Source organism: Mesoplodon mirus (assembly GCF_964341445.2).
Source record: "Mesoplodon mirus genome assembly, chromosome: 1".
NCBI lineage: Eukaryota > Metazoa > Chordata > Mammalia > Artiodactyla > Ziphiidae > Mesoplodon > Mesoplodon mirus.
The window spans coordinates 227,650,177-227,673,860 of record NC_138976.1 but is presented as its reverse complement, the minus strand read 5'-3'; the positions used below and the strand labels follow the sequence as shown (position 1 = coordinate 227,673,860).

At 43.4% G+C, this 23,684-nt stretch overlaps 1 protein-coding gene across 1 annotated transcript in view; it reads left to right on the top strand.

Moving 5' to 3' along the window:
* GALNTL6 (polypeptide N-acetylgalactosaminyltransferase like 6) overlaps positions 1-23,684 on the top strand; it is a gene marked incomplete at both ends in the record, with an annotated part of 1,095,032 nt that overhangs the window by 1,025,363 nt on the left and 45,985 nt on the right. Inside the window, one exon of the mRNA XM_082625207.1 lies at positions 9,478-9,699. Within this exon, the coding sequence (XP_082481333.1) occupies positions 9,478-9,699 (222 nt within the window). The remainder of the gene's footprint in view (positions 1-9,477; positions 9,700-23,684) is intronic.

Genomic DNA, 23,684 nt, shown 5'->3' with positions numbered 1-23,684 from the left:
CTAGGTATTTTATTCTTTTGATACAATTGTAAACGAGATTCTTTTTACATTTCTCTTTCTGATAGGTCATTATTAGTGTATAGAAATGCAACAGACTTTTGTGTATTGATTTTGTATCCTGCAACTTTACTGAATTTATGTATTAGTTCTAACAGTTTTTTAATTGTGTCTTCAGGCTTTTATATATGTAGTATCATGTCATCTGCAAATAGTGACAGTTTTACTTCTTCCTTTCCAATCTGGATTCCTTTTATTTCTTTTCCTTATCTAACTGCTGTGGCTAGGACTTCCAATACTATGCTGAATAAAAGTGATGAGAATGAGAATCGTTGTCTTGCTCCTGATCTTAAAAGAAATCCTTCCAGCTTTTCACTGTTGAGTATGATATTGGCTGTGGGCTTGTCATACGTAGCCTTTATTATGTTGAGGAACTTTCCCTTTATACCCACTTTGCTGAGAGCTTTTATTATAAATTTATGTTAAATTTATCAAATGCTTTTTCTGCATCTATTGAGATGATCATATGATTTTTTTTATCCTTTATTTTGTTGTGTGGTGTATCACACTGACTGATTTGCAAATGTTGAACCATCCCTGCATTCCTGGAATAAATCCCATTTGATCATGGTATATGATCCTTTTAATGTATTACTGATTTTGGTTTGCTAACATTTTGTTGAGGAATTTTGCATCTATGTTCATCCGGGACGTCAGCCTGTAATTCTTCTTTTCCTGTGGCATCCTTGTCTGGTTTTCGTATCAGGGTAATGTTGGCCTCGTAAAATGAGTTTGGAAGAGTTCTCTTCTATTTTTTGGGTGAGCTTGAGAAAAATTGGTACCAATTCTTTTTTGAATAATTGGTGGAACTCACCAGTGAAGCCACTGGTCCTGGACTTTTGCTTGTTGGAATGTTTTTGATTGCCCGTTCCATCTCCTTACTAGTAATCAGTCTGTTCAGATTTTCTATTTCATCACGGTTCAGTCTTGGTAGATTATACATTTCTAGAAATTTGTCAGTTTATTCTAGGTTGCCCAATTTGCTGGCATATGATTTTTCATAGTAGTCTCTTATGATTTTTTGTATTTCTGTGTTGCCCATCAACACATAAATGGATAAACAAATTGTGGTCTATCCATATGTAGTCTATAAAATATAATAAAAAGTAGTACATGCAACTACGTGGGTGAGCCTCAAAATAATTACACTTGGTGAAAGAAGCCAGACAAAAAGCACGTATTTTATGATTATATTTAAAATTCTAGAAAATGCAAACTAAATTATAGTGATGAAAAGTAGATCAGTGTATAACACCAAGAGTGACCCTTAATGTAAACTGTGGACTTTGTGTGATTATGGTGTGTTCCTGTAATACATGCGCCACTCTGTGGGGATATGGGTAGTGGGAGAGGCTATGCATCTCTAGGGACAGGGCGCATGTGGGAAATCTCTGCCCCTGCCCCTCAACTTTGCTATGAACCAAAAACTGCTCTAAAGACATAAAGTCTTTTTTTTTTTTTTTTTTTTTTTTTTGCGGTATGTGGGCCTCTCACTGCCGTGGCCTCTCCCGTTGCGGAGCACAGGCTCCGGACGCACAGGCCCAGCGGCCATGGCTCACAGGCCCAGCCGCTCCGTGGCATGTGGGATCTTCCTGGACCGGGGCACGAACCCGTGTCCCCTGCATCGGCAGGTGGACTCTCAACCACTGCGCCACCAGGGAAGCCCACATAAAGTCTTAATAAAAAAATTTTGAATAGATCAGTGATTGCCTGGGGATGGTAGAAGTGCCTAAGAAAGGAGATGGGAAGAGAGATTTCAAAGAGGCATATGGAAACGATTAGAGGTGATGGATATGTTCATTATCTTGATTGCAATGATGGTTTCAGTAATACCTACACATGTCAAAGTATACCAAATTGTACACTTTAAACGCGAGTAACTAGTTTACTGCCTATCAATTATTCCTCAATAAAACCATTTTTAAATTAGGTTTACATGCATTTTTAATAAGATATGTAGTTAAATAATTTGGGGAGTTATTTTTTATTTGTTCTACATCTAAAGCCTACATCCAATGCTATCAGAAACACTACCATAAATATCCAAAATATTCGGCCAAAAAATATAATAGAGATATAATTAAATTATATCAAACCAGCCAAGAGCGTGTAACCACTTGCAGACAGCCTGCACAGCCTTGGGGAAGAAGAGAGAGGAAATTGCCTGTCAGAGAAGCCTCTTTTTAGGACTAGATTAGCCATCCTCTCCTCAGCTGAAGGCATCCCACTGACTTCAAAGAAGTCTCTAGATCAGAGAAAAATAGCGCTGGGCTAAATAATTGTGTTGAGTTGAGGCTCTCTGAAAAAGATCCTCTTTTGAGCTGTAGCCATGATGACATTTATCACATCATCAGTGATAAGAGGACTTTGGGGTGGGACTCGGGAGCTACTGAAGTGCTCTTAAGCTACAAAGAGGAGAAAAGAAATGCATTTCAATCAAAGTAGAAGTTTCAGAGTCATGGGAGAGTGGTGCAGTTCCTTGCTGGAGAAGTAACTGTGACAAATATGCACCTTGCTGGTGAGACTGGCTTTGCTGGTTATCAGCAATTTCTGGAAAAACCACCAGAAAAAGTGATAGCTGAAGAAGGAGAAATCTATTACTCAAGCCACCACAACACAATAGCTTAACACTGACTCAAGTGCACCGTGTGCACCGGGGTCACACCAGTGGGAACGTATGATTGCACCCGCCACAAAGCAGCAGAAACACGCGACTGAGGTGAGGTGGCCCAGGTTGTTCACATGCACAGGGTAGCCTGCCGGCCAGAGAAACAATCAGCCCCCAGATAATATGCTCAGAAACAGAATAGGGATTGAATTTTCAAGATACTGGAGCCATAGGGTCTAAAGTGTTGCTGGGGGGAAAAAAAAATAGTGGATAGGCTTGTGTCATTTGGTGAAGCAGCAGGCTTAATAGAAATATCTACTTTCTTCATGCTTTATGATGAAGATGATCAGTCAAAGCTGAAATCTGTTCCTATGACTGAGGTAGCAAAGCGATTAAGTGTTCCTGGTGACCTGATGAGTATTAGAATTAAGGAAAGATGTAGCACTGGACAATGCACTGAAAATGACTTGAATTCTAAAGATCTCTACTACCGGGCTGAATGTGTTAAGTGAGTTAATAATTATTTGGGCCACACAGAGAAGGGAGACGTTAATACCACTTTGGGTTGAATATGGGGGCTTGTTGTTACACAAGGAACCACAGGGGGTGACATAAAAACAGGGGAGGCTCTCCATGTCATGTGCACAGAGGTGCTCAGCATAACAATTTTTATTTCATTTGTCATTCAAGAAGTACAAAGGTCTGCAGCTTTTGAAAACAGAGAAATAGAGAAATCCTTCATTTGCTTCGTACACCAGAAAATAAGTGTATTCCTCAGCCACAGGAGCTACCTTCCTCTGTTACAGGAGTCCCATGCTGGGTGCAACCCTAGCGGGTGAAAACCTCTTGGACCCACCTTGAATGGGACTGAATCCTCTCCCCAACCCCCCTTTGTCCACACTACACTAGGAGCCTGGATGGAGCTCAGCCCAGGGGTGCAGAGACAGAGGTCTTCACCTCTTATTTTCTGACTGAGTTTGACCCGCAGTGAGCCGTAACTTGTCAGTTCCAGCCACGTGGCACACTCGCCTCCAGCTACCCGTGAGTACTGCTGTTGTCACGAGCCCGTGGCTGCCCCCCACCCTGCGTGCTTCACAGATAGAGGGCCAGCAGGACACCCCACCCCCATTAGAAACAGAAAAGCAGTGGGACCGGGAAGCATATTTAGGTCAACTGTGCGTCATAGCAGGCTTCTCTGCAGAGAGCTTGAAGCTTCTCTGGAATGATTTCCACCGAAGCAAAGCATTCACTCTGTATTGGCAACAGCATCAAAATATGCCAGACTCTGCATGTACAGCCACTTAATCCATTCAAAAACATTCACGGAGCGCATATTATATGCCTATTATGGATGTCGGGAGCAGGGTTGCCAGATTCAGCAAATAAAAATACAGGGAGCCCAGTTAAATTTGAATTCCAGATAAATTCTTTAGTATAAGTATGTTCCCTGCATAAAAAGATAAAATGAGGCAAAATTTTTAAGAGTTTATCTAAGCAAAAGTCAATTCAAATTAGTCAGCGCCAGACAGGAAGTGGTTAGAAATGCTCCACCCACAGGAGCTGGGGAAAGACTTAACACAGATCAGAGAAACAGCAGAAGCAAAGGAAGGAAATCATTGATGGGCTGTAGCTGAAAGGTGGTTGGTTGGTTGTGATGGGCTGGCCTTAGGTTTTTTGGTTTTTGTTTTTAATTTATTTATTTTTGGCTGCATTGGGTCTTCGTTGCTGCACACGGGCTTTCTCTAGTTGCGGCGAGCAGGGGCTACTCTTTGTTGCGGTGCGCGGGCTTCTCATTGCAGTGGCTTCTCTTGTTGCGGAGCACGGGCTCTAGGCACATGAGCTTCAGTAGTTGTGGCACGCAGGCTCTAGAGCGGAGGCTCAGTAGTTGTGGCACGTGGGCCTAGTTGCTCCACAGCATGTGGGATCTTCCCGGACCAGAGCTTGAACCTGTGTCCCCTGCATTGGCAGGTGGACTCTCAACCACTGCGCCACCAGGGAAGGCCCCTGGCCTTAGGTTTTGATCTTGTAACCTGGAGGCGTTTACAAGCTACATTTCGGTTTGCTTACACAGGCCACCAAGGCATTAGAGCCACCTCAGTCTGGTGGCCTCCTTGTTTCATTAAGGAGGAGTGGCAATGACCAGAGCAGATCTCCCGAGCAGAGTCCCGTGGAGGAGAATAAAACTGGAGAGGACAGTTAGGGGCCTACTGTGGAATGTCTTCAGTAGCAGGCAACCAACCAGTATGCCACCAAAAGTTGGGTGGGCGTAATTCAAGAACCCGCTGTTTAATTTCTTTTAGGAGAATGAACTTTGTTTAGCAAAACACCTGGAAAGGACTTGTTGGTTATGGAAAGGTAAGCCTCAGCGTCTGGCCAGGAGAAGCAGAGACAGAGAGTGAGAAAGCTGACTTAGTCGGCATGAAAAGGAAGAAGGAATGACACATTCTGGTACAGCCCTGCAGAAGAGACGTTAGAGGGAAACTCTGAGGACAGCACATGTCAGGAGGCCAAAGGACAGGGAGGAAATTTTGTCCAGGAAGAAATTCTCTACAGGAGCTAAAGAACATGAAGGAAGTCAGAGCTTCCATCTTGCTGTTGTCAGCTTCGTCTCTGCCACTGCCCTCACACCTTCCAAGTCTAGGCCTCGCTGACCTACCCGAGACGTGTTTGAGAGGTGAGGAACAGTGGGTGTGTGACCCCCTCAGCTCGGCATGACCGAGGTAGCGAGCAAGCCCGGGCAGGATGCCAGCAGGAAAGGAGGAAGGATCCCCAAACAGGACATCGAAGTGAAGGATGAATGTGTGAACCCACATCCCTGGGAAGCCACACAAATCTTAAGGAAGACAGGAATGTGTCATTTGGGGTTAATGCAATTTCATTTAAGTCTCAAAAACCAGGAATCCCAGCTAACGCCCAGCTCCACATATATAAGGCAACTTTTATCCCCAAGTCCTGATAGCTTGGGAAACAATGATTGCATGAACAGATCTCCCAGTGTCCATGCTTCCTTCTTTCTTTTCTCTTCATAACTAATTTTTAACATCTTAGCACCATCACCAACGTTTATTCAATCTCAGCAGAGATGGGCCAACTCAGATTGATTTCCTTTTCTCTTTGTTACCATCTCGGGCAAAATGTGTTATTGGGATGTCAGTTTCACGATTCTGTCCCCGTGCACCCAGCGATGAACGTTTAAGTGAGAAGTACTGCTTTGCTCCTACCCCGTCACCTCCATGTATTTGAGTGTATAGATACATGTGTTCCCATATGTGATTGTTCTATTTCCTGCAGTGGGTGGGTTTATTCTACAATCTATGAAAGACCAATGAAATGCTTCTTGCAACTGCTTATAACCTCTCAGCTGAGGTTCCAATGGTTCCCCCAAAACTAAGTACTGATACATAATGACAGTGGCAGATTCACATAGTGTATTGTTATTTCTGGAACAATGCCTTCAGGATGGTATTATTTGGCCAGTCACCTGGACTGCTCTAGACTGTCCCTTGACTATAATAATTGACACTTCAGAAAGTTTCCTCCTGGCGGAAACTCCATTCAGAGAACAGAGCATCTGCAGTGGAGGATGTCTGATGAGTCATCAGAACATTAAAATGGTCAGGATTCATATGTATGTCAAAATGTTCATGTAACACTCCTTGCTGGAGAGACACTGGCAATTAGTTTTTGCAATTATTGTGCCGGTTCTCTTTCCCCATCTCCTGAAAGCTACCACAAAAGGGCTCGATGGTTTGACATTCATTATCCCTGGAGTATGTCCATGATCTTCCTCCTTTCTTTGGAGTGTCTGGGAAATCAGCAAACCTAACCTCCAGTCAAGTATTTCGACTTGAACAGGACGTGATAAGGCAAAAGCTACCTGCCTGGTTCCCAGGTTAACTACCCTGCAGCTTCCCTGAGGTTGCTGACAATCTTCCAACTTGCCATCTCCCGCCTCTTTCACTTATTCATGTCACTTATTCTGGCAAACAATCATCCTGACCCTTGCAGCCATTTCCAATTGAACGCATCTGAACTGGTCAGTTCCTCTTTGAGTTTTCACAATAATTATTATTTCTATTTCAAAAACCCAAAGCAACAAATATCTACCCTCTAGCAACAGTGCTTTTTAAAATACTGTTTTTATTTCAGTGCCTTTATCAATAGATACATGCACCCGCTAGGAATTTCTTCATATTCATTTTATAAATGGTCTTTTCTTAACTCCACAATTAGCATGCCCAGATGAGCACACACATGTGCTAGGGCCTTTTAATTTAAAACAAAACCCAAAACACTATCTATCCCTAACTTCACAGCATTTATAGTCTAAAAGTGCTTATTTACCCAAGTCAAATAGATTTCTTAGTGACAAATCTTTCTTGCAAGCTATCAAAAATGTCAAGGCATGTCTCCACTTTATAAATCACTTCCTCATTATTCCTGGGTAATTTACCTCTGCTCTTTGCCTCTGCTTTTTGCTATTTTCTTACCTTTATTCATTTTTGTTTATGAGAGAAGCACAAAGTAGGTGAAAATTAAATATTTTCACTTTACCTAATAATTGGAATATAGGAGAAAGGTTGAAACTACAGCCAAAAATCTAATTTGAATACAAATAAAGTTTTACTATTATCAACCAGCTTTTTCTCCATTCTATCTTTGAGCCTTGTTGCTAACCATAAAAACTGTCTGTCCAAGGACAAATGATAACAGAGCGCATTTCATCCCGAACATTTGTCAGAGTGAAAGGTAAACGGCAAAGTGATACTGAAGCCTCATACTTGGACGTTACGTGTGCATGTGGTACCTGGTGCCAGGACAGAGCAGGAACCTCCAAATATCACGTTTCCTTTTCTTTCTCCAAACAAGTGGGGACAGCTCAGAGTCTGTGGCGAGGGCTAGACTATAACAAAACAACGTCGACTCTGATCATCTGTCAAAGCAAACTGGAGTCAGGGAAAAGAAGGTGTTCTGGGCCAGGCAATGCCAGTGGGATGGCAGACAGCACAGCGATAGCAAATAATAATAACCCCTCAGAGAACAAGCCTTACACTCTCCACGTCAGGAAGCTTTGAAAGGAAGGAACACAGAGGCAACCAAGAAATCAGAGTAGTCTTCATGGCACTGTGTCTTCTCTGCATCTTGCTGATTAACTGAACCCTACATGTGCTAACCAAGGAGTCCATGGGGGATGAGGTGGGAGAGGCCCCCCGGGGACGCTGGAGGTAGGGGGGACGGGGAAAAAAGAAAAGGGTACAATTCCACTAGGAATAGGGTATCTGGAGACTCTGTCTTCAAATCCAGCGGACCTCTAGACACAGTTTCAGGCCCTATTTAGGATTCCGTAGCAATTTTTAAGACAAAGCAATTTTCCTAAACATCCCTAATTTTTACTTTAGTCACTTGTATCTGGGTGTATCTGGGTCTTATTCGAGTTCCCAGCCATTCTGCTCATTTTACCTTCTAAGTGCAAGGGAGAGGCTGGAAAGGGTCAATATTCACACCAGCTGGGGGCTTAAAATAAGGAACTTGAACACAAAACAACAAGAACTAGAGCCTGTGGGACACCCGCCTATGATGCTGGCGGAGCATCAGAACTGATGCTCCAGACATGGCAGTGTTCTCTCTACCACTCACACCGAGGGGTGAAGGAGTGTCAGAGAACACCTCATGGCAGCCTCGGCCCTTCTCCAAGACCACAGGACAAGTCATTTCACCCACGGCCAAGCCCAACACCCAGGCGTTCTGTCTTCCAATGCTGCGCTGTTATTATTCTACTACGTACAGGAGCTCTAATAGCCATAGTGCCTATTGTGAGCCAGGTACTAGTCGAAGCCACTGACAGGTGTTACTTTACTTAACCTTACAACCACTCCCCTGATGGAGGGACATACTGCTGTGTTCCTTCTTCAGGCGAGGAATCTGAGGCCCAGAGAGTGTAAGTTACTAGCTCAGTCTCAAAACTGGGGAAAGGGCTGAGCTTCCTACCCTGAACACCCACACTCCCTGCCCCTAAGGAGTGTGCGTGTCTCCCTGCTCCCTCCCCCCATGGCTCCATCTGCAGAGAAGACTGGCCCCCTGGTGCTTCCTTAGCCCGACTTGACTGTGTAGTGAATTACTAAATTCTCCTGGGCATCCGGTGGCACAAAGCATCACCAGAACACAAAGTCTTGAGCTTAGTAATACTGGGCTCTCTCACCAGAACACAAAGTCTTGAGCTTAGTAATACTGGGCTCTCTCACCAGAACACAAAGTCTTGAGCTTAGTAATACTGGGCTCTCTCACCAGAACACAAAGTCTTGAGCTTAGTAATACTGGGCTCTCCCACCAGAACACAAAGTCTTGAGCTTAGTAATACTGGGCTCTCGCTGTAACTGGGAGAATAACAGCTTGTTTGTCCTCATTCTTTCCAAGATCCCTCGCTGTCCCTTGCAAGGGTTTAAGCAATTTGATACCTAAGAGCAATGTCATCATCTCCAGGCCCAGCTCCTGTAGTTCTACGTGAAAAACAAAGAATGTGTCACCGTGAAATAACAGGAGGGACGAGAAAGCGGAGAGGATTGCAAGCTGGGTTTTTTTTTTTTTACTGGCTCTGATGAATTCTCTAATTGGCACTTGGACCCCATGCCAGAAGCAGAAATGTGTGCAAGGCCTCGGGCTAATCATCTCACACCCCTCGCAGTTAGGAAAACTCCTAACTAGAGCTGCCTGAGGTTGTCTGATTTCTTTTCTTTTTTTGTCCATTTGGAGGGCAACTAAAATCCACCTTTGTGGGCACAAGCCAATAACTGACCCTCTTTTCTGCTGCACAGAACCTGAAGCGGGTGGCGGAGACCTGGATGGATGAGTTTGCCGAGTACATTTACCAGCGGCGCCCAGAGTACCGGCACCTGTCCACAGGGGACCTCTCCGCGCAGAAGGAGCTGCGCAGACAGCTCAAGTGCAAGGACTTCAAGTGGTTCATGGCGGCAGTGGCCTGGGACGTGCCCAAGTACTACCCTCCAGTGGAGCCCCTACCCGCAGCCTGGGGGGAGGTGAGGCGCCCCCTGGGGGTGGGAGTGGGCTGCTGAAACCCTCAGCTCCCTTGCCCTGTGGCCAGGGTCAGCTGAAATAATCTCGGATAAATATACGTCCTCTGTAGGAATTGCTGGGGAAGGGCATTCAGCTCACCCCTGGAGCCCCTGGCCACTGTTGACTCCCCAAATTGATTTTTTAAAAATGCACCTGGAAACTATTTATTTGAGATTAGTGAAATTGCCCTAAGAGCTTACAGAGAATGAAAATATCTGTCGTGCTCCTGTGTACATAAATGTGACCCGATGTCCACGATAAAATCCCTCCCTGTCCGCCGCGCACGCAGCCTGGTTGCTATGGGCGTGTGCAAGGACGAGGTGCCCCAATGGGGCTTGGCGGCTTTCCTAACCAGGTGTGCGATGCAGAATCAAGAAGATGCGCTTTTCCACAATACCCTGAGCTGTGGCACGAGTAGGACCTCTTGGGTTCCTTAAATAAGCACCAACCTTTCCACCTCTGAGCGCTTCTTTTAAATTTTACTTCATGATCTAAAATGGAAAGAGCTGAAAGGCCCCAGCTGCCTAATTTAAAGCATCTATATTTTGGCCTATAAAGGACTTTTGTGCTGGGCCCAGTTCTGTTCAGTCTTGTTACTGTGGCCTTTTCCTCTTAGGAGAGGGTGTGCTGGAGCAAGGACTCAAATTGCATGAGGTGAATTTAGCCTGCAATTTAATCTGCTCGTAGCAGGGGGCTTGGGGGGGGCGGGGGCGGGGGCGGGGGTGGGTGGGAGGGATGCTAGCGCCATCCCCACGCTCAGGAGCGGACTGGCTCGCGTTGTGCAGGAGCCTTCCCATCGTCGACCTTGACTTTGTGGTGTGGGGAGAACAGGCGCTTGCCCGGTGAGTGTCTGTGGCTTGGCAGAGTTCTGAAAACAGGTGGCCCCCGGGCGTGGCAGGGGAGGCCCGCGCGCTGGGGCCGCGTCCTTGGGTGAGCTGTCCTGGCTCCGGGCAGAAAACGCATTCAGCAGGTTACACGCGCGCTGCTTGTTTTGCTGAGGGGCCCGTAGAGAGGTGGTCCTCTGCTTGACCTGGGGTACCTCGGGCATGAAGGATAGAGCCAAGGCTAGCACCAAGGCTTCATCTCCTACTATTTTTTTGTATATGCACGTGGTCCTGATCTTGGGTGTTTCGGCGAGTAATTTAGTCTCTGATCCTTTGCATCTTAAAGATTTCGTTAAAGCGTCCCTGGAAGATTAGTAATATTACTCTGCTGGTATTCGTTTTTGTTATCTCCCAGGGGCTTAATTTACAGCAGCAGCAATTTAAAGTAGACCCCAGAAAGAACTTTCTTAGTCCAAGGTGCTGTAAGACATAAGAATTTGTTACCCAAGAAGCAGGTGAGTTTCTTCCTCGAGTTTTTGGGTTAAGGTTATGTCTGCCGTCTTTCCCTAATAATCTAAAAACAGTCCCGCCTTAGTGACTCAGTAGGAAACTCTCCAAGAGCCCGCGGCCCCGCCCCCCCACCCCCACCCCGCGGAGTCCAGCGAGCGGGGCGGGAGCGCGCGGAGGAGAAAGAAGCCCCGCCCGCCAAGCCCCAGCTGCCTCCGCAGCCAGCTCCCGGAGGCGCGGGTGTTGGTAGCTGGACTGATGGCTTCAAGGTAGCTCCGCCGGGCTGGAGCGCTGGCCGCGCAGGCCCTGCGCGCCCGCGGTCCCAGGGGAGTCTCCGTGGTGCGCCCTATGGCGTCTGGAGGTGGTGCTCCTACTGCGGATGAGCAGGGCCTGGGCTGCCGAGGGAGGTCATGCTGCCTGCACGCGACGGTCTGGACCCGTACCATACGCTCGGCCCGAACGCAGCCTCAGGTACTAAGGAAGACCCTCATTTAGTCCACTTCCTCACCAGGCAGCGCATGGTGGGCTGCATGTATGAAGAAGACATCAGTGCTGTCATCTGGTTCTGGCTGCACAAAGGCGAGGCCCAGCGAGGCCCTCGCTGTGGAACCCATTACAAGCTGGTGCCCTACCAGCTGGCCCACGGAGCCCCTGCACTAGCTCCCTCAAAATGGGGTGTCAAGTTTCTTCTTTGCAGTAAAGACTAGCCATTGCATTGGCTCCTCCTCCCATGAATTAAAAAAAAGAAAACTCTCCAAGACCTGCCAGGATCACTGTGTGATTCCGGACGAGGTTAAATTCTCATCAGTCTTTTCCGTATGTGGAAACGTAATTTTTATTCCAACCTGGCTACTATCTAAACTACAACTGGTCGCATTTTCCCTCGTTGCCTGACTAAACCATAACCTGCATTTATAAAGCATCTTGCGGGGGGAGAAAGCATCTTGCATGGAAACAGATTCAAAATTTCCCTGAGGTTCTAGAAAAGACATAACTTTCCAGGAATAATAAGAACCATCTTATGGCCAGTGGGTGATGCCAGTTTTTCACCTATTACTCTTGACTACCTCACCTCTTTACGTGGTTTGCCTGGGCCCTAGAGACATTTGAGTTCATCATCCTTGGTTTAAACAATCAGACACTGAGAAGATCAGATTTTCTTCTAATATAATGGCAAATTTCTTTCCCCAAAGCTTCAGAACAGCAAGCAAAGTAAGGTCACCTTTAGGTTTAGGGAAAGAAGAAAACGGCAAAGTAGTTCAAGCGCCAGTTACACTCAGTTACATTTGCTCAGCGAAGGGGTGGTTCTCGGCAAGGATGAAGACGAGACGTGGGAGGAAGGCAGAAGGAAGCGGACTCGGCACGTGACAGGGTTTGGGCTGGTAAAGTGCATTGAAAAATATCTATTTCCCAAGCAGGGGAGATCCCTGAGAGTAAAAGTGACGCCTGGACATTTAATGCAGGAGGCAGATGAAGTATTTGAAATGCAGCTTAATCTACATGAAATGATGAACAGGAAAGACCATTTTCTAACTATATATTGGGTAATAACCTACTTCTTAATGGTGGATAAAAATTGCTAAATGTGCAGAATATACCTGTGGACCATTTTATCTCTAAAAAAATTCAAAGTTTCACTCGTGTATTCCTTGGCCCTCTAAAAAGAGCTTTTGTTTATTAATTTTTTATTTTGGAATAATTTTAAACATACAGAAAAGTTGCAAAGAAGGCACAGAAAGTTGACATACACCTTTCTTTCACCCATTTCTTCTAATGTTAACATCTTACGTTTGCCACCATACGTTTAACCATAGCACGTTTAAACTAAGTAATAAGTATCGGTACAATACTATTAACTCGGCTACAGACTTCAATCAGATTTCACAGTTTTTTTTCTTTGTTTGTTTTTTTAACTAATGTGACTTTTCTGCTGCAGGATCCAATCTAGTATATAAAAGGACTGTTTCGTTTCCTATAAACTTTAAATTAATGGCTCGAATGTGACAAGCTCCTACATAAATGTCATAGGTCACTTGCTGTTTTGATAAGAGAGTGAAAAGGGAAAGGCAGACTGTGTGGTTCTTTAAAAGCGGTGGTAGGAAGGAACCACAAACCTCCAGCAACGAAAACACAAGGCTCCTTTACAGGAGCGCTGTGCCAGGAAGCAGGGGAACGTGCTGTTTCATGCACTTGTACTTGGAACAGTTTCCCACCTGCTCCTCTGTGCCAGCCTGATTCTGGGGAAACAATCAAGTGCTTAGGCAATCTTGGGCTCTGCTCGTTGGCACCCAGCTTGGAAAGGATGTGTTACAGACCATACACAGCCTCTAAACTGCTACTCGTTTCCCTGACAGATTCAGCTGGTTGTTGTGTGTGTCTCCTAACTCATCCGTCAGCTTCCCCCCCCCGACCCCGCCCCTTAGCTCATTCTCCACTTGAAACAGGAGATCAGGCCACTGCCTCACTCAGAACCTTTCAACAGCTACCAGCTCTCTCGGGGTCAAAGTCAAAGTCCTCACCTGCGCCCTGAACGACCTGCCCCTGTGGCGTCCCCTCTGACCTCATCTCTTACTGTTAGCCCTCGGCTTCCTTTTTCCAGGGACACTGGCCTCAGCGCTGCTCCCCGTCAGGCCAGGCACAAGCCCACCTCAGGGCCTCGTCACTTGCTGTTCCTCCTGCTTCGATCCCAAGGCTCTTCCCTCACTCCCTTTCTCAAAAAGCACTGTCTTCGCCGAAGGCCCTCCCCGCTGTCCCCTCCGTCGTGTGCAGCAGTGCACACGGGGCTGCCCATCCTCATCCGCTCCCAGCGCCCCTCCCCCGCCCTCTCCTTCTCATCAGCATCCCTCGCTACAGAACAAGCTGTGCCATCTACGTAATTGTCGTGTTTCTCACCTACCTAGAAAGCCAGCTCCAGGACATAGGGTTCTGTTGATTTGTTGAGTTACTACTGCCTTTCAGCCGCTAGAAACAGGGCTTGGCATATAGCGGGTGCTCAATAAATGCTTATTGAGTGAATGTTGAAGGAACGGAGGATTCTGGCTCCGTCACCCCCCCTGCCTTCACAGCTCTGCCCAGAGGCCCCCATGGGCAGGCCAAGCTCTGGTTCCCCTTCACCACACGGGGAAGGGTCTCCACACCACTCCCTGGCCGGCCATCCAGAGGCTGCCTCTCTGGAAAGCCTGGCCGGGAAGACAGTGTGAGTAATGAATCTCAGGTGAGTGATACCAAGAGACTGCCAGGTCCACGGTCCATGTCACAGTCCAACAAGATATGAAATATTCTCTTCTGACGTCCTAAGGCGAAGGAGAACCTCCAAAACTGAAAATCCTCCACGCCAGCAACTTCCAGTCTCTCCATGCCACCTTCATACTTCAAAGGCAAAAAGAGATTAAAGTCACCTCTGACGGAGGCGTCATTCCGTCCTCTGGTCGCCAGGGTAGTGGGTGGAGTGGGGAGGTGAGGGGCCCCGAGAGAATAAAGGGGATTTTGAGCCATGGAATAAGTCGAGCATCCCTTGGTGCTATTCACGTAGAAGCAATGCGCTTTCCACAGTGTTGTGTTGGAGAAGAAACCGGGGTAAGAACAGGTTTAAAGCAGAAAACTGTTCTTAAACCAGGCACAGAGGGAGTGTGCCTTTTTGTGTCAAGATGCTAAATGAACGAAACAGAATTTCCCATTATTTTTTGCCTTCTTCCTCCTTCCCCTCCTTAGAATTCATGAATTCGTGATAGCCATTTATAGCACTCCTTTATAGTCCAAAAAGTGGAGTTCTGCAGAATCCCACATCTTCGTGTTTAAGAGGGAATAAAAGACGTAAAATAGACAGGCACGTCTTTCCTGACCAAGGTGTCTGCTTGCCGGCCTCAATGTGCCAATCTTGACACATCCGTTTGTCATCTCGCCACTGCAAAACTTTTGGAAAATCTTTATTTTAAAAATTCATTTCAGTGCTGAACTCCTTCTGCTGCTATTTAAACCCCTTGCTCAAGAGTTACGTCACCCTGAATTGCGGCATCTTCACAAAGACAGGCCCCCGGAATCGTCCCAGCTCACCTCCTCGGCTTCAGCTGCTCTTGACTTCTTTTCACTGGCTCTCTTCCTTCTGATGTTTTCACGGGGCACGAGGCCTTTCAGATTTCTCCGTATGGGCTTCCAGGAAAGGAAGTTTGATACTAGGAGGCACATTATCTGAAAGGCCATCTGACGGTGTGATTCTGTCTCTTTCAAACAAATTCTACACCAGGGTGGCTACTGGGTAACACAGAGGGAAAAGCAGGCTCTGGCTCCTTTTCTTGGGAGAGCAATGGCCCCCTTTCCCGTCTCCCCCCCAACAGCTTCGACTGGCAACTGGGGAATCCACAGAGGACACGTCTTGCTGCTCCCCTGGCAAGCACGCTGGGACCATCGCTGTCCTTCGGCCGCTCTCTGGCTAAACCACACCTGTAAACGGAGCAGCCATTCAGAGATGATTTGTCATTCTCTGAGTGCACGAGACTTGATCTGTCATTTACTTTCTCAGGCAGAGACAAGGCTGGTACACTATGCTAATTCATCTCTCTGGAGCTCCACAAGCAGGTTGAGAAGAAGGTAAGACTACATAAAGAATTGCATTATCCTTTGAGCTTCCACTATGTTTTTTCTGAGTTCTCAACAGCTGAGAGAGTTGAAGACAAACTTAGTGTTGTCTTCAACACTAAACGTGATTTTAATTTCATATCCCCAGTGAGCAAACTGGACATCTTAATGTCTCAAAAGTAGCAATTTGACCCATGTCCTAATAGAATCAGAGGTGTTTCAGAACTAAAAGATTTTTTTGCACATATATATATACACACACACACACACACACACATATATATGCCAAAAACTTTCTATCTTTTTCTATTTTGTTCTTCCTTACAATGTGTATGTATTCATACTGACATATGTTTATATACATAAATACATACCTTTGGGGTTTCACATGACAGGAGTAAAGGAAATTTTAAGTGTATGTTAGCCCAATCGTGAATTCATTCTAGTGTTTAATTTTTAATAACTGGTACCTTTCTAATTTCAACAATGACACAGAATTAATAGAATTTGAGGATCACTCAGCTATTAAAGTAGGATTTCCAATGCACAGCCACAGAGAGTCAGCATTGGTGGAAAAATTCAATATAATTTTTCCAGCCATGGACATAAGAATACCCCCACCCCACCCATTCTTTTACAAAGAGCCCAGCTGGCTTCTGGGAGAGTTCAGAGTGGTCCCTTTAGGGGCAACTGCCCTCAACTTCAAAGTCTAGTGACCATCCACAGGTTGGTGGAGGACAAGAAAAAACACAGCAAAAATATGGGCAAGATTCTTGGGGTCCTGGAATAATAGTGAGAAGATCCTGGGAGTCATGCTAAGAGATGCAGACAGATGCCAGGATGCATCATTGGGCTTGGAACTGGTTTCTTCATTTGCAGGCAGACAGTAGTTAAGAACAAGAGCAAATATTCCTCCAAGTGTCCTCGCTACGTGTTGAGCTGTCTGTCAGCAGTAGGTCTTGGCTGGCCCTGTTCCAAACTCTGGGACACAGTTACTGCACCGCTTAGACATAAGTTGTCCCTTCCATTCACAGCTTAAAGGTCATCAGTCAGTCTTAGATTTTGTGAGTGGCCTGAAGCGTAACTGTCTCTTACGTGGACTGACAGATGGGAAAAATCAGTGGTCCTGGCCTCCCCTGAAGCCACCATTCTTTCTCCACGTTTTGTTTTCTCTCCAACTATCTCTTTATGTTTTTGATCCACTTGATTAGATTTCTTATTAATTTTAAGAAATACAGGAATTTCCTTTGACCACCTTTAGATTTCCAAAACACTGTTTCTGTCCCATCAACAACAGACAAGCTCTTAGGTCTTTCCCTTTCACAGCCACATGCAAGGCTTTTTCTCTTGAGCTTCTATTGCCAATGTGAAGTCTGTTAGTTGTTCAGTTTCTGAAAAAGGTTGCCAATCCGTTAGGCCCATTACAAAGAGAAATTAACATGACAAGATAATCTCAGGAGGAGCTTAATTTTCTAGACCATCCCTAAAACAGGAAGGACAAGTCAGTTTTTCTTAGTTTTGTTCTAGACCCAAATCACGCAGAACCAGTTACACACATCAACCCTCTTTGCCCACACTTTTTTGCCAGAATTGCATACCAGTCGGCAGCAAATAATTTTGTTCCAGATCCTAACATTCAAATACTGCCATTCTGCTGGAAATAATGAAAAACCATATGGTGTGATGCCGGAAATAAAATGCTAAATTTTCTACAATATTCTTGTTTTAAAAATATACTGGGATTTCCGATGCTAAATATATGGCCGCAGCATGGTTTTGTTCAATCATAAAAGCCAGACAAAACATATAGTATAGCAAAAGAAAAAACACACACAACATGGATAACATCTTACATAAAACTGGTGACAAGGAACCCCCAGGAATCCCAGAGTAGGGTTAGTGTTACCTATACACCAGGCAGCAGCAGGTCTTGTGTGGGATCACTGGGGATGAGGGGTTGGTAGGAAAGAAAAAGGAGAGTGTGGACAGTGCTATGAGCTGCAACTCAGGAATCAACAAACATCCACCCCCAAAAGAAGCCGATCCTTTACAGAATAGGAACTAAAGCAATTAAATCTGCAAATGACCAGTGAAATTCAAAGACTCCCTCACAGGCTCCAAGCTGAGGACAAGTGCAAAAACCATAGGAAACCAGTAAGGGGCCTGGGAATTCAAACAATGCCAAAGCAGCCTCCGCCCGTGGGATCTCAGAAATGCTCTGACACACACCCTTTTGGAAAGACAGAGACTCATTCTTTCCATTTCCCTTCCACCAACCTTGCTAAAACAACAACAAAAACAAAAAACAAAACCTGCTGATCACTGGATCAAAACACTGTGGATCCCAGGGAGACTAAACTTCTAACACCAGAGAAGGAGGTATCTGAGCTGGACCCCAGGACGTGGTGGACAAGCACATGGAAAAGCAGCCTCACTGCTCTGGAAGGAAAGACCTTCAGACTCCAGACAACACAGAGTTAGATGCAGGAAGCTTTTGTGAATCAGGCTCACCCCTGAGAGACAGAGAAGTCCTCATGTATATAAAGAGGCCATATATTTTTAAATTTGTCACAGTAACAATGCAGAAGAGAGCCCTACAGAGGAACTTTCCAAGAGAACCATTTAATCTGTATGTGGAAAATAAAACCAGAGTACAAGAAAACCCCATACAAAGATACAGCAAGGATAAAGATTTAAATGAACCAAATAAAGTTCCAAGAGATGATGAAAACATCCCACAAATGTGGCCACAAAGAGGATGAAAACAGCAACATATGATTTTTAAATGAGCTAAAAGAAGCTTAAAAACAATCAAAGCTTGAAAGAACCAAACAAGTCAGAATTAGAACAGCTCAGAAATGAGAGGGCTAAACCAAGGTTCTACTGTATAACACAGGGAATGATATTCAATAGCTTGTAATAACCTATAATGGAAAAGAATCTGAAAAAGAATATATATATACCCACACACACATATGTGTGTATATATATATGTGTGTGTGTGTGTGTGTGTATGTAAAACTGATTCACTTTGCTGTACACCAGAAACTAACACATTATAAATCAACTATAGTCCAAACATTTTTTTAATTAAAAAAAAAGAAGACACTTGGAATGATGTGAAACATGATGATATGAAAAGAGAGCTGAAAACTCAAGAATGAAAAGAGAAGAAAAGGAAAGAAAAAAATCTCAAAAACAAAGGCTGAATTAGAAGAAACGAAGAAGCATATAGACACCCGGGAAGGGCCAGGAAGAGCAACCAAGGCTGGAAGGGAGGAGAGTGAAATCAATAAAGTGGAAATAAAGAAGAGATAGAAGATTCTACCAAAGATTTGGAACAACAGAGTTTTAATGAAGATTTAACATCAATTCCCAAAGAAGAATGTTCCCCCACAAAATGAAAGACAACAAAGACATAAAACTATATTTAAGAAAACCTTGACAAATAAAAGATTTGAACCTACATATTAAAGGGACTATAGCTGAGAAATTCAACTGAGAACCATCAACACAAACATTTCTAGTAAAACAGTTGTATTTTTTTAAATGAAGGAAAACAATTTTGTGCATTCAACCAAAAACAAAAAGAACAAAAAAAACCTAAGCCAGACTTTGAAGCACAAACATCTGGTACCAGAAAACAATGGATGACATTGTAAAGATGCTTCAGAAAATAAAATATGAGCCAAAGATTTTATATCCAACCAAACTGTGCTTCAAGTATAAAGCCAACTGAAAAATAGTTATAAACATTCAAGAACTCAGGGATTAATTTTCCCAAGAGTCTTTCTGAGGAACCTACTAGAGAATGAGTCTCAGAAAACAAAGAGATGTTTAGATTAGCTTGGCTTATGGTCTGGTAGAGACTGGCTGAAAGGATAAAAGAATATGCAAGAAAACTATAAGACACTGATGAAAGAAATTAAAGATGATATAAACAGACGGAGAGATATACCATGTTCTTAGATTGGAAGAATCAACATTGTGAAAATGACTCTACTACCCAAAGCAATCTACAGATTCAATGCAATCCCTATCAAACAAACAATGGCATTTTTCACAGAACTAGAACAAAAAATTTCACAATTTGTATGGAAACACAAAAGACCACGAATAGCCAAAGCAATCTTGAGAAAGAAAAATGGAGCTGGAGGAATCAGGCTCCCTGACTTCGGACTATAATACAAAGCTACAGTAATCAAGAGAGTATGGTACTGGCACAAAAACAGAAACACAGATCAATGGAACAGGATAGAAAGCCCAGAGATAAGGTGACCATATATGCGTGGGTTTATCTTTGATAAAGGAGGCAAGAATATAAATAGAGAAAAGACAGCCTCTTCAATAAGTGGTGCTAGGAAAACTGGACAGCTACATGTAAAAGAATGAAATTAGAATACTTCCTAACACCATACTCAAAAATAAACTCAAAATGGATTAAAGACCTAAATCTGAGGCCAGACACTATAAAACTCTTAGAGGAAAACATAGGCAGAACACTGTATGACACAAATCACAGCAAGATCCTTTTTGACCCATCTCCTAGAAAAATGGAAATAAAAGCAAAAGTAAACACATGGGACCTAATGAAACTTAAAAGCTTTTGCACAGCAAAGGAAACCATAAACAAGACAACCCTCAGAATGGGAGAAAATATTTGCAAACAAAGCAACTGACAAAGGATTAATCTGCAAAATATACAAGCAGCTCATGCAGCTCCATATCAAAAAAACAAACAACCCAATCCAAAAATGGGCAGAAGATCTAAATAGATATTTCTCTAAAGATGATATACAGATTGCCAACAAACACACGAAAGGATGCTCAACATCACTAATCATTAGAGGAATGCAAATCAAAACTACAATGAGGTATCACCTCATACCTGTCAGAATGGCCATCATCAAAAAGTCTACAAACAATAGACTGGAGAGGGTTGGAGAAAAGGGAACCCTCTTGCACTGTTGGTGGGAATGTAAACTGATACAGCCACTATGGAGAACAGTATGGAGGTTCCTAAAAAAACTACAAATAGAACTACCATATGACCCAGCAATCCCACTACTGGGCATATACCCTGAGAAAACCATAATTCAAAAAGAGTCATGTACCATAATGTTCACTGCAGCACTATTTTCAATAGCCAGGTCATGGAAGCAACCTAAGTGTCCATCAACAGGTGAATGGACAAAGAAGATGTGGCACATACATACAATGGAATATTACTCAGCCATAAAAAGAAACAAAATTGAGTTATTTGTAGTGAGGTGGATGGTCCTAGAGTCATACAGAGTGAAGTAAGTCAGAAAGAGAAAAACAAATACCGTATGCTAACACATATATATGGAATCTAAAAAAAAAATGGCTCTGATGAACCTAGGGGCAGGACAGCAATAAAGACGCAGATGTAGAGAATGGACTTGAGGACACGGGGAGGGGGAAGGGTAAGCTGGGACGAAGTGAGAGAGTGGCATGGACATATATACACTACCCAATGTAAAATAGATAGCTAGTGGGAAGCAGCCGCATAGCACAGGGAGATCAGCTCGGTGCTTTGTGATCACCAAGAGAGGTGGGATAGAGAGGGTGATGCAAGAGGGAGGGGATATGGGGATATATGTATATGTATAGCTGATTCACTTTGTTATGCAGCAGAAACTAACACACCATTGTAAAGCAATTATACTCCAATAAAGATGTTAAAAATAAATTAATTTAAAAAAGAATATGCAAATGTTATATGGTCTGACACTGTAGAAATAACGCAACAAACAAATAAGGAAAGTAAGCGGAAAGCAGAATAAGTTCTGCTAATAAGAACTTAATTAATAAGTTAATACCCACGGGCATTAACTAGGATTAAAAGAATATGTTCAGACACTGGAGGAGAAGGAAGAAAAGGGAAAAGACTATAACTAATCAGTGCTGCTCAGAAAAGAGTAGAATTAGGCATTACCTTAAAAAAAAAGGAAACTTCAGATATTATACACAATATTAAAGGTAACCAGTAGAACAAAAATGCAAACCATGTGAAATACCAAAGATTACAAAGAGAAAAGAAAATGAATCACATAGTGAAAGATTTACTAGATACAGTAAATAAATAATATATTGATATGTCAGAGCTGAGATCAAACATATAAAGAAATCTGTTTAATAAATTCAGATTGATTAATAAAGCAAATTGTTAACTCTCTGTGGTATGAGACATACCTTAATCAAAAAGACACAGAAAGATTAAGGATTTAAGAATAAGCATAGATACACCAGGGAAGCTCAAGTAATAAGAAAGCAGCAGTTCAGATTTTAATACGAAACTTGGTAGAATACAGGGGAGCAAAAACACCTAAAAAGTAAAAAGAAGCCAAAAAAGACATTATAATGCCAAAGACTGCAGCCTATAGAGAAACAACTTTTATAAGGTAGAAATTGCTGGAAATGCAAGGAGAAAAGGACTGAAACACACGAAAAATAGGACAGCTTAACATACCTCTCTCAGTCCAAGACATAATAGGTAAACCCAAATTAATAAGATTCTATATCATCTAAACCATGTAATCAGGAATTCCCTGGCCGCTCGGTGGCTAGGACTCTGCTTCCATTGCCAGGAACCCAGGTTTGATCCCTGGTCAGGGAACCAGGATCCCGCAAGCTGTGTGGCACAGCCAAAAACACATAATAGTAAAAAAAACTTTAAAAAATCTATAATGTAGACCTATTTAACTCTGAAACATTTCTTCTTAATTCACATTCTTTTCAAGCACACAAATTTTAAAGTATGTTAATGTTATAAAGAAAAAGGTTTGCCACAGAGATCTAAATATAAAAAGAAATCCAAATATAAAATTAACAATATAAACACTTAGGATCTTAAATTTGAATTGGAAATGGCAAGGCAGATCATGATTTTTTTTCTCAGTTTCTAAAATACAAATTTTCCAGCTCCATCCACAGAACAGGGCTAGATACAGCCCCAGTCCAATCTCACTGGCACATCTAACTCGCAAGGCGGTCTCTAAATTGGATTCTCCACTCAGTGGAACTAAGGATCCTTGAAGAAATGGCTGATTCCAGTTGTGGAGCAGGAAACAGAGAAAAGTGGGCTGGGATGTTTTGTTGCTCCAGAAAGTAATGAAGGGAAGGAGCCATTAACAGCTGACGTGGGTCTGATCAAAAGGACACAGGCGTCAGCTAAACGTTCCCACTTGCCTTAGGCGGGAGGCTATGAACATCCAAAAAGTGACCCAATTAATTAAAATATACTAAATGTACAAAAAGCTGTAAATTCATAAGAGGCAGGGAGGTGGGAGAGAAACAAAATAGAGTCCACTGAACACCACTGCAGTTGATAGGACACCAAATCATTACTCTGAAAAATAGACATTTTAAAGGGAAACAATGAAGCATTTTTCTCACTATTCTAGTATAATATGTATTGCAGGGTGTCCAAAGAGCCCTCGTGGTTGAGAGTTTTTTTATACAGATGCTCAGGTAATAAATTGAAACAGAAAGATAGAGTTCAAAAAATCAACATTTTGCAACCCCTAATCCCATAACTGATTCAGGAGATAGTCATCATTGGATGATTAAACCCTTAGACAAAATAGGGAATGAAAACCATCAAATTATCCAGCTACCGTCACCTAAGCCCGGTGATCAATTTTAGCTTCATTAAAAGTGAATCACACAGACATGCTGATAAGACACAATGTGACAGCTGGGAAATCAAGAGCCAGGTCTGAAATATTCTTTTAAAAACAATAAGAGCAATGACAACAACAAAACCAAATATGAATTTAATAAGCTTTTAAATGTAAATTCAGGGGGTAGCAGAGAAAGGCAAATAACATCTCCAACCAAATCTAGAATTTAAGAGCCTAATTCCTTTACTAAGTCCATACAGGGAGCGGGGAACTGTTCTGGATTATGAGACATTCACAAGGCTCTGTGGAGCTTAACAAACACACACAATGAAATGGAACTTGTTTGGATCTAGAAGAGAATAGAACAGAATAGAATAGAATAGAATAGAATAGAAT